At 40.5% G+C, this 10,965-nt stretch overlaps 1 protein-coding gene across 1 annotated transcript in view; it reads left to right on the plus strand.

The window, feature by feature from the left end:
* ADAMTS5 (ADAM metallopeptidase with thrombospondin type 1 motif 5) overlaps positions 1-9,555 on the plus strand; it is a 39,565-nt gene extending 30,010 nt beyond the window's left edge. Inside the window, exon 8 of the mRNA XM_036404184.1 lies at positions 2,876-9,555. Coding sequence (XP_036260077.1) covers positions 2,876-3,449 — 574 coding nt within the window. The 3' untranslated portion in view covers positions 3,450-9,555. The remainder of the gene's footprint in view (positions 1-2,875) is intronic.
* Positions 9,556-10,965: the final 1,410 nt, after the last annotated feature.

Raw genomic sequence — 10,965 nt, forward strand, 5'->3', positions numbered from 1 at the left:
GTGCTTTTTCATCTCATCTATTTTGAGTAGCACTGAGGACATCCCACCACATTCCTTGTATTAGAAGTGCAGAGAAGCAGACAGCTGTAAACACCTTCCTTAATAGCTGAGAGAGATTATACCTCAAATTTCCCTTTTCCCACTGCTGAGTATGTCTGGAGTTAAGGTGAATAGATATCAGAAGTATCATAGGCTTACTCATGACTATATCCCTTCATATCCCTTCATGTCCATTGGCATAATATCAATCTCCAGATGGATTTTTTAAAGTCAAAATATTTATGGCATTTATCCACAAGCCATTTTTCTCTCAGAGTTCACATTCTTACTGTAATAAAACTTAGTACAAGTAAAATAAAAGTAACTCCTGCCATGGTTTTCCCTCACCACACTGGGGGTAGTACTGATGGACCAACCTCAAGTAAGTTCTTTCTGTCAAGTATTTTTTTCCCTCTTCAATTCTTACAATTCATAGAAAAATCGTGATTTTTAATCATCATTTTTGCAGATACCAAGATCTCAAAGGACACATAAAAACTTTCAGCTGACAATTTTTGCTCAGAATCACTGACTGTGTTAAGCATCTTTTATATATGAACTTGATTTTATAACTTCCAAATTTTTACATAGCATGTTGAAAGCTACCAGTAGTTGAAATCTGACTCCTGAAATGATCTTTTATTTCTATATATTTCAACAGACTGATTAATAGCAGCCAGAAATGGCTTGGAGAGTGAATTTATTCTAAAAATAAACAAAACTAATCTTCTTCTTGGTAAACCAATGATTGCTCACCTAACAATGCCAAAACGTCTCTGCCAAAAAGAATGGCTTTCCGACCAAATTAGTAATTATATAAACCAAATCTTTTCCAATTTGTAAATACTGGGATGTCTGGGAATGTCTACGTGAAGTTGACAGTGGGAGATGTATTTCATGTGATTTGGCAATAATCAAGCTCCAGGAAAAGTGTTAGAGGGGCTCCATGAATTTCAGGGAGGCCAGATTTGTACCATAGATACACTTGGAAATAGAGAGATCTATTATAATTATCCCAGTGAACTTACCATCTTACTCTTCAAATCATGCCTTTAAGTGTCATGAGACTGGCCAGAGGGTAAATTTATGTTTTAATATGATTTTGATTGGATTTGGGACTGCAGATTTATTTTTACTGGAAAAGTTGTTTGGGGCAATTCTTCTCTGCGAGTAATTGATGTTAAAATAAACTCCTGATTAAAATAGTGAAATCTTAATTGTCTGTAAACTGTTTTTACAGTTCTGTTTGAAAGGGCAGCGCTGGTAGGAAAATCATCTTTTCTCCACTGAAAAATGACAGCTCCCTTGTTGCTGTCCACTATAAACTTCAACAATCTGTACATGAAATGTACAGGGAAATTTAAATGTACAGGACAAAACTAATATTTCCTATTGCAGACAATTGCCATGACAACATTTGTTTGTGCTTTTTTTTCTTGTAAAGCAGGCAAACCAGAATCTTCTGGGAAATCTGCTTCCTAGGATTTTTGTTTAAAAAGCTGTAAAGCCAAATTATCAGAAGTTGGGAAAGAGGGGAATTAATCTGCATATGCTTCTCTGTGCACATGGAGCATTAGAGCTCTTCGTGCAGACAACTTGAATTCTCCAGGACTGCTTGTAGGTTTTGAATAAATGATTTTGTAACTTTAATGACATGTTTGAACTGAGTTATTCTGGCAACTCTCATGTAAAAATATTTGTGCAGTGCTGTAGAGCAGAGTCCCCAGCCTGGGATTCACACCATTTTGCTCCAGCTTTATGGAGGTGCTAAATCAATGGAGTCTTAAGTCATTGTCCCATAATTGCTGGAAATAGCAGGGGATCAGCACAAATGTTTCATTTGTAATATCTGCAGTCTCTACTTGTGCAGCCAAAAATTCTCAAAATTAGCAGTCTGTTCTTTAAACAATCCCAAAGGAGATGCCATCACTTTTATGTATTTTTCATGTATTTTCTCATGAAACCTTTCAGATATGAGGTACTTCCAGGACGGCTTTGTCACGGGTTAAGGAATGAAAACACATCTCCAATGTCCAGCTGGTAGCTTACAGCTATGTAAAGCCTTTAAATTGTTTTCTATATATCAGTAAAGTTAAAATAACATACTTGAGATAGTGATAAATTCCAGCACACTTGCAAGTTTTGAATGCTTGTCACTTTTGGTAAAAGAGTTTAATCTCTTTTTCTAAACCCCAGTTGAGATAGTTCATAACTAATAGAGAATTCCATGGTGGCACAAATGAAGCCTTGGGGTGCCCCTCTTATTAGACATTTGACTATTAATCTTTGGCTTTATAAATTTCAAAGTAAACAAATTTTTCCTCGGTGATCAAGACTATTTTTAAATGTTCCCAAGGTACCTCTACCCAGCTGTTCTCTGTTCGTGCTTTCCTTAATCATCATTATAGCAAAGACAGCAAGAAACAGCTGTAACCAATGCATATCTCATTATCTTTTCCTTGGCAGGCAGCGCGTGCATCGTATTTCATATCTCCCACCCTTTGCTGAAATCTATAAGCTATCTGTTATTTTTCATTCCTCTGGTATCTGACCCACGTCAAACTGTCCCTAAAGCTAAAGATTAAGCAATCTGCAAGAAGTGCAGTAGAAACTTCTTGGGGAACATGAAGAACAACACAGCAGGCCAAGAGTGGAACCTGGTTAAATTAATCCTAGGGAAAATCCAGGTGGCCTGAACAGAAATGAAGCAAGATGTTGTTGTCCGTAGGCTGGACTGAAAGATCTGTTCCAGCCTGCTTGGTGCTGTGATTCTCTGTCATGTCAGTGACTTTGTGAGGTGCTGCAGTGAGACTCTTCCTTCTTTCCCTTCCTCCAGCAAGGGCTACACGGACGTGGTGAAGATCCCAGAAGGGGCGACCCACATCAAGGTGCGGCAGTTCAAGAGCAAGGACCAGAGCAGGTTCACAGCCTACCTGGCCCTGAAGAAGAAGAACGGGGAGTACCTGGTCAACGGCAAGTACATGATCTCCACCTCGGAAACCATCATCGACATCAACGGCACCGTCATGAACTACAGCGGCTGGAGCCACAAGGACGACTTCCTGCACGCCATGGGCCACTCGGCCACCAAGGAGATCCTGATCGTGCAGATCCTGGCCACAGACCCCACGCAGCCCGTGGACGTGCGCTACAGCTTCTTCGTGCCAAAGAAACAGGGCCAGCTGCCAAACTCTGTCCCCAGCAGCGGCGGTGGCAGCGGCAAAGCGACGGCGCAGGCCGCGCAGCCCCGCTGGGTGACGGGGCCGTGGCTCTCCTGCTCTCGAACGTGCGACACGGGCTGGCACACCAGGACTGTGCAGTGCAAGGATGGGCACGGGAAACTGGCCAAGGGATGTCTGCTCTCCCAGAGACCCTCAGCGTTCAAACAGTGCTTGCTGAAAAAGTGCTAACCTGTGGTGCTGAGCTGCTCTCCAAGAGGTTTGAGTAAGCCGCTGTTGGCATACTGGTGTCAGGTCTGCCCACACAGACAGAAGCAAAGGCTTCAAAGTACTTGTGTTCAGTCTCTAATTATGGGCAGAATCTGCCTGTTTGGACCAAATGAAGATGTGCACTGCTTTAAATAATGGTAGGGTGGTCTAAATACGTCAAAGAAAGTAAGGTTAAAGTTGTTATAAGCCCTCTGTGTCTGCAAAAACATAAAATAAAATAATGCAAAAGAAGAAAAACTAGTGAATGGAGGATCCTGGGATATTTGAAGGTTACAGAATCATCTCCCCTTTTTCACCTACCTCTACTACAGTATGTCCTTAGGAAACGTCACATGTCCCCATGATCCCACAGTAGCTTATTTTATACTGTATTGTAAATATCTTTCAGTTGGTATATCACTTTATATCACTTCCTTCTATTAAAGAAATCAAAAGACAAACTACATAAGCAAAATGATTGACCAAAGTATATCTGCAGCCCTTGTGGACTCGGTCCATCCTTCAGAAAGGGCCACAGATGTTTTACTGGAAAATGAAGAGCTTGCTGCTGGTTTTAAAAGTGATACCTTTTCGTTTTGACAAAAGGAAATACGTTTTTGTGGTAGGAATTTCCTGACAGTATATCATTAATGTCTGACAAATCCTGTGTTTCCACCCCAAAATTCTCAGGAGGAGCCTCTCAGCAGCTTGCAGAGCAGGGAACCCCCTATTGCTCCAGCAGCAGGAGCATCAGCAGCTCCTCCTCGTGTGTGTGTCAGGCATGCACCAAAGGAGGAGCTGGCTGCAGGAGGAGTTTGTGTACACTGTGCTTGTGAAACTCCCTGGTTCCAGCTGTGTCAGAGCCTGGCTCCTTGTTGTCACTGAGCTGCTCGAGCTGCTCCTCTCCATGAAACAAAGGCATACTGTGCTTTGTAGAAAACTAGTTAGAGAACCCAAACTTAGAGGTGAGGTAATCAAGTGTCTTCTAACTCAGATATTCTGAGGCTGTGTTCAGCTGCTTTCTCTGGTATTTTCTCTATGGCTTCTGCCTTGAATTTAACAATGTGTAATGTACCTACATCTTTTCAAGAGGCTCTCAAGGTCAAAAAAACACAGCAAGCAGTTAATATTTTATCACTGTTTTGTCCATCGTGTCTAACTCTGGTATTCATCTTACCAGCAAAAGTTTGTAACTATTTGTCTTTTTTGTATTGTTTTGTGTGTGTGTTTGGGGTTTTTTTTAAAGCTATAGAAGGCATTCATGTTTTGTATATCTATCACATTTGGGAGGAAGAGGGGTCACTAGGAAGTCAAACCACATCAGGATGTGGAGGACTTGTCCAAAATCAGTAAGACTGTTTCCACAGCACAGGCAGTAGCTGGTAACAGTTTTCTTGGCAGCAATTCCTGAATCCTGTTATTGTCTTGTGGAAGTTCTGTGACTGAGGCTGGGCATTTCACCTTGTGCAGGTGGAGGCCTGAGAGCAGCCCTGGTAAAATTCTTCTCTTTAATATCAGCAGGCTTTGAGTTAGACCCTAAGATAACAGGTACCAAGAGAAAAGGTAAAAAAAGCACTGATGAAAAGTAGAACCCCACCTTTTACTCCTTTGTTCATCCACACAGGAGAGCAGGAGACTGCAGGAGGATTTTCAGACAAGCCTCAGTTGTAAGTCAGTGGTACTTGAGCACTGAAACACCTCAGGCTCTTCTGAAAATCCCAGGCATGAAATCAGCAGGGAAAACTCACTGGAGTGTGGAGCAAGAAGGGCAGGTCTGACTCCAGGCTGACACAAACATGTTTTTGCAACTGTGGCATGTTTGTGTGAACTCTAAAAAATCATGTGATGATTTCAAAACAGCATAGAATTGCTACATCTACAACTGTGAAATCTGGAGAAGGATCTGGGTTTTTACCCTGTTTTAAATAAACAGTACCAAGGGTAGGGCCTCCTCCTCCTCTGTTAAATGGATTGCCAACAAATGTTATTAATAAGCTTTCAAAAGTGGTGTGGCCTTCTGTTCAGAAGTAGATCCTGTGCAAAACTATGCATCTTGATGAATACTCCCCATTTATTCTTGATCCCAATCTAAGAACTGAGATCAAGGCTCAGATGATTTGCAGAGTACTAAAAAGTAAACATTTATGCCTCCTCTGCCTGTTAAAATAAGATCACTTTGAAATGCCTTATTTTTCCTTCCAAGCAATCTAATTCTGATGCTTTTATATGTATTACACATGTCCTAGAACCTCTCCAAAAAGTCCATAACAAATAGAAACCATCATGAGAGGAAAAAGATCAGGAGATTGAATGTGTCTCAGCGTAGACAACATTTGTCTCAGCATACAGCTGCTGCATTAAGTGGTGTTTGTGTTCTGTCATAATGGAGACAGAATGTGCAAGTATTTGTGTTTGCATCATGGTAATAATTTATTATATATTCAGCAGGCTGAGTAAAGCTTTTGGATGCTATCTAAGCATGCCATATGCGGGTATAAATTCAGAGTTTCCTTAGATCAGGAGTATCTTTTAAAAATAAAAAGAGTTTACTTAGAAATAAATCCGAGAACGAGCCACTGCAGTGATTTTCACCCGTGTAGCAATGAAGCAAATTCACACAAGCAAAGATGTGAGGGGCAAAGGGGACAGACCAAGGCAGGACCTGAAAAGTGTAAGATAAAGGGTAAGCCAACACTTGCTTTTTCAGGTGTTCCTAAATCAGAGTCCAGTTCCAAACCTTGCCTGGGGCAGTCATGGCTGTCCCATGTACCTGATAGATGAGAATTGGTGTGAGGTCTGTTCTCAGCTGAATCCCATGTCACTCACACTGTGACATCATTGTTTACATTTCTGCCCAGTGTTGCACAGCTGGATTCATGAAATGCACCGAGGGATGGAAACCTGGAATTTTGCTCTTGGCACAGCCAGGAACAATCTCAGTGTTAAATTCACTCTGACTTTGGGATACACTTCCAGTGCCCATGGCAGAATTTGGACCCCAGAGCATCAGTGGGGTTTACAGCATCTGCTTTTCAAGTAGGATATTCTCATTAGAAAAAAGCCTGGCATCTTTGGTTTGACTGTGTACAAGAAATTAAGTTTAGCTGCCCTCCTGTGGAAACAGTTTTATCACAAGGGGAAGAGGGAGTAATCTTGTGGATTAATAACAACTGTTTAAAAAAAAAAAGCAACACAGCACTGAAAAAAATAAAATAATTTATTGTTTTTACAACTGGTATGTGAACGGATGTAATGAATTTATTTATTCTTATTTAACAAAATACCAATTGTGCAAATTCTGTATTTAAAATGTTTTGCTATCAACTCTGTCTCTCTTTCTGGCTCTCTTTTAATTTATGCTTCGGGTTTGTGTTGAAAGTACACCTTGTGAGTTTACATAATATATGGCACTGGTCATTTTTTGTATGATTTTATTTAGAAGACTTTCTGCATGGAACAGGAGTATATGTGTATACACACACGTGTAGATGTATATTCTTTTTCTGCTGCCATCTTTTCCTTTGAGAAGTTGTAGCTTTTTAATTTGATGACACCTCGTGCTCCAAGCTCCTTGTTGCACTTCAAAAAGCTCTCAGCAAGCAAGTCCCAAAGGTCTGCGGACCAAAAAAGCCCTGGAGTGGCTCCTGAAGAATTCACAAAACAGATTGGTGTTGCAAAGGCACGTGCAGTTCATGCTGGAGGCCTCAGTGATTAACCCCAAAGCTGATCCTACCCCTTGCTTTAATTGTAGCAGAATTTCAGTAACTGGGAGTCCTCTCCATGGGTGTAAAGTTCCTCTGAGTTGCCAGCACTCTTCTCTCAGGCAGCTTCTTATGTTTAAGTGACAACACTAAAGAGAAAGCTCCTGGGTGTCTATAAAATAGCTTGATAAAAATATGATTTGGTTTATGAGGACTGAACCATTAAAAAGCTGGTTTTTCTATGTTATCACTGTTTATATACATATATAAATATGTATATATGGCTATAAAAAGTCAAAAGCCCGACTTGGAAGGCTTTGCAGAGTTTTACTTAATTGTATTTCAGCTCTTTGCACCACATCAGGCAGTTAGATTAAAAAAAAAAAAAAACAAAAAAAAAACCCAACAAACAAAAAAACAGCAAAGCATGTTTCCATGAGAATAATACCTGTTTTTCTTCCAGTTCAACTAGTGCAGACCTCAAGGGAAGTAGAATTGGGTGCAGTGTGAGGGGAAAAATGTGATGTAGACAAACCTCTAGCTTTTCTGCAGTCAGTTCATTGACCAGCACAAATGGCTCTGCAAGGGCAGTACCACAGCCTGCACATAAACAGTTCCACACTGCTGGAAGTCACCTTGCTCCAGTGTTCGTCTGAGTTAAATTCCAGCTCAGCATCTCCTCTGCCACCCAGGCACTGCCCAAAGCCAGTCAGCCATGAGGCTTTAGAGGAATTAGGGATGGCCAGTGGGTGATGCTTCCTCTCAAGGCTTAATCCAAAATGCCAGGGAATACAAGGCTGAGCTTTGATGATCTTAAGGGTAGGCTTTGAATAGGATTTATCATTAATTGTGGGCTTTCAGGAGTAAGTTCAGGTGAATGTTTCTCCTCATGCCCTGCATTGTCATTGAGGAAGTGGAGCCTATAGCAAGAGGCAAAATTGGATTCTCTGGGCATAGGGTGGAATTTTCAGGGGGAAAAAAAGTTACGTGATTTGGAGATTTTTTTCCTTTTTTTCATGAAGTGATTGGATTTTTATTGAGCTGCCAGAGTGCCTCACTGCATTCATACTTGCCATGTTCAACATTTTCAAGGGCTTTTTTCCTATGGGCGCCCTTATACTTGTATAGTAAAGCTAGTTCAATTCTTGTTCCAAACAACATTGCAAATGTAGATAACTTCTGGTTTATTACACACCAGCAATGTCTCAATGTAAGAGAGATATTTGGGTCCTCAGCTGGCACCCCATAAGGGGCTTTGGGGCTTAGAAGGTTTAACCACAAGCACAAGTTTTCAGTGAAAAAGTTTGAAAAGCCCTAAACACAGGTGAGTGGTGTAAAGCTCTTCCCCAAACGACATCAAACATCCCGACACCATCCCACTGCTCTGCACTCTGCAAGTCACAGGACAAAACTCTCAGCATCTTTTGCCCTGGAGGTTGTGTGTGGAGGCTCAGAGTCAGTGTAAGGACAGTAAAATCCTCTCCCCAAACACCTGCCTGGCACAGACCATGTTCAGACACCCATGGCTAAGTGCAGGTGCATATTTTGTGTGTGCGCTTGTCTGTGTGAGTACTTGGGTCTCCATAACTCCCACTCCCACGGGGAAAAAAGTTACACTGGGTTTGGTAATACCTACATAAATTTAGTTACTTCATGGCATCATTTGGCTTTGCTGGAGGTGCTTCGGACTTACACCACTGTGACAGCATAGTTTTTTCTTTATTTATAGTAGCTGGTTTACACAATTTATCATGTGAACTGTGAAATCTGCAAATAGGTTATCTTATGAAATATAGTGACAGGCATACAGGCATTGTTAAAATCCCATCAGATACAGGAAATATGCTGAATTAAGTAAGTTGGAGACAGGGTATAATTCTGTAGAGCAATAAATTTAACTTCTATTGCCAGGTCATCTGCTTAGCATCAGATAAGAGAAAATGAAGAAGGTATTGCAGGCAAGACTAAGGGAAAAGCACAAAGTTTGGGTTTGCTTAGGTTACTTCATGTGCCTCTTTATGCACTGTCAGTGACAGCATATTGTGGGAAGTCACTTTGTCACCTGGCTGAAATACCAGTACCCTTTCAGAAACCAACATGTGTCACAAAACTTATTTTTCATCCTAGTCTGTGTCTAATCAGAGGGAGTTAATATTTTTAGAGCACCACTGTGTCAGCCAGTTTACAACATAAAAATATGCTACACAAAATATAAATTCCTTTGAACTGAACTGTGCAAGGTCTACACTGTACAATGACACACAGAAGGCTGATATTTTGTTTTGTAAGCTATTACATATGTATAATTTAACAGCTGTAATCTTAAAACACTTGACTATGTGATTTCAGTAAAAGTAATAAATACAAACTGTATCATAGGTCCAAAAGTTTTGTTTATATGGTATATATTTGGGGGCCTCTGTTTGCTCTTTGTGCCCCACTGCAGGCAGATGAGCGTAAAGATCATGAGCATAAATTTAAGACATAAATATTCTTTCTATATGTGAACACTGCATTTTAGTTGTGGTGGGGTGGAGTTCTAAAGTGTTTTGGGGAGTTGGGAAACAGCAGGAAAGTACAGAAGGTGGTGTTTGTTGTAAGAGTCATAATTATCCATCTAAAGCAATCTCAGAGCAATAAAGACCTGCCAGAAGGGATGGTGTTGGTGCAGTCTGCATGCCGAGGTGGTGGCACAGAAAGGTGAGAGGTTTTTTGGGGAGACAGAGCTGCAGATACTCCAGTTGAAGTGTGGCTCTTCAGAGGCACTGTTACAAAGATTTACTTTTCTAATAGAACCTTATAATTCATTTTCCATGCTGATTTCTCGCTTATCCTTTCCACATTCCACAACGCTATGCTGGGAGCTTTTCTTGTTCCCAAAAATGGTGCTTTCCAAAAAGATATTCTTCCCAAAAGTAAAAGCAAACTCATCTTGTCTAAATCTTACCCCATGTGTGTGTCTAATCTATTGATTGCTGGCATTTTGATGAATTTTGGATTTTGCCTTTTATTAACTTGGAGATTTTGCTTTCTTGTGTTTTAAAAATTGTGAATGAAATTGGTTTTTATTTACAGAAACAGTTTATATATGCCCAGGAACAGCTTTTCTTCCTAGGCTGTTAAATAATGGCAATGCAACTTTACAGAGCTGTTAGTATCTACAGAGGGGTCCAAGCTCTTTACAAAAAAGTCCTATCACCACAGGGATACATCAGTGCCTCCTCCACAGCTTTGCATAACAAGCTGCAATGTCACTGTGATCATGGTAGGTCCTGTCTCCCCAAAATTCCATTTTCATTTCCCACTTCAGAGTTTGCAGTAGCTCAGAAAAAGCCATTACTGGCAAGGGAAATCCATTGGTGTACAAATCAAATGGAGCAGACACAGTATTACAGACTTCCCCAAATGTCCAGCGCTGCCATAATCCAATTACTGTGCAGGGACTGTTCTGTATCAGGAAGATGAACTCATTCTTTCTTAATGCATTTTCCATCTCATCATATTGTGACATTTCACCTCTTCAGAAACTATCTATAATTACATGTGAGGAGGGAGATCTTTATTCCCAACATTCTCAACTTGTAGATCCAAATTTCAATTTTAGGTGGGGATGCAAGATGGATTTGATCCAATTTAAGTATTCAAACCAATCCTTTTTTTTTTTTCTATTTTTTTTTTTTTAAGAAAAAAAAAATCACTTTTGGAAACCTCCAAGTACATCCAGTAATCAAACTAAAAAATGTACAAGTCTTTCCACATTGCTTATGCTGTTACCTCATTCTCCAGTACTCTGTGAA

This window comes from Molothrus ater, chromosome 2 (assembly GCF_012460135.2).
Source record: "Molothrus ater isolate BHLD 08-10-18 breed brown headed cowbird chromosome 2, BPBGC_Mater_1.1, whole genome shotgun sequence".
Lineage (NCBI taxonomy): Eukaryota > Metazoa > Chordata > Aves > Passeriformes > Icteridae > Molothrus > Molothrus ater.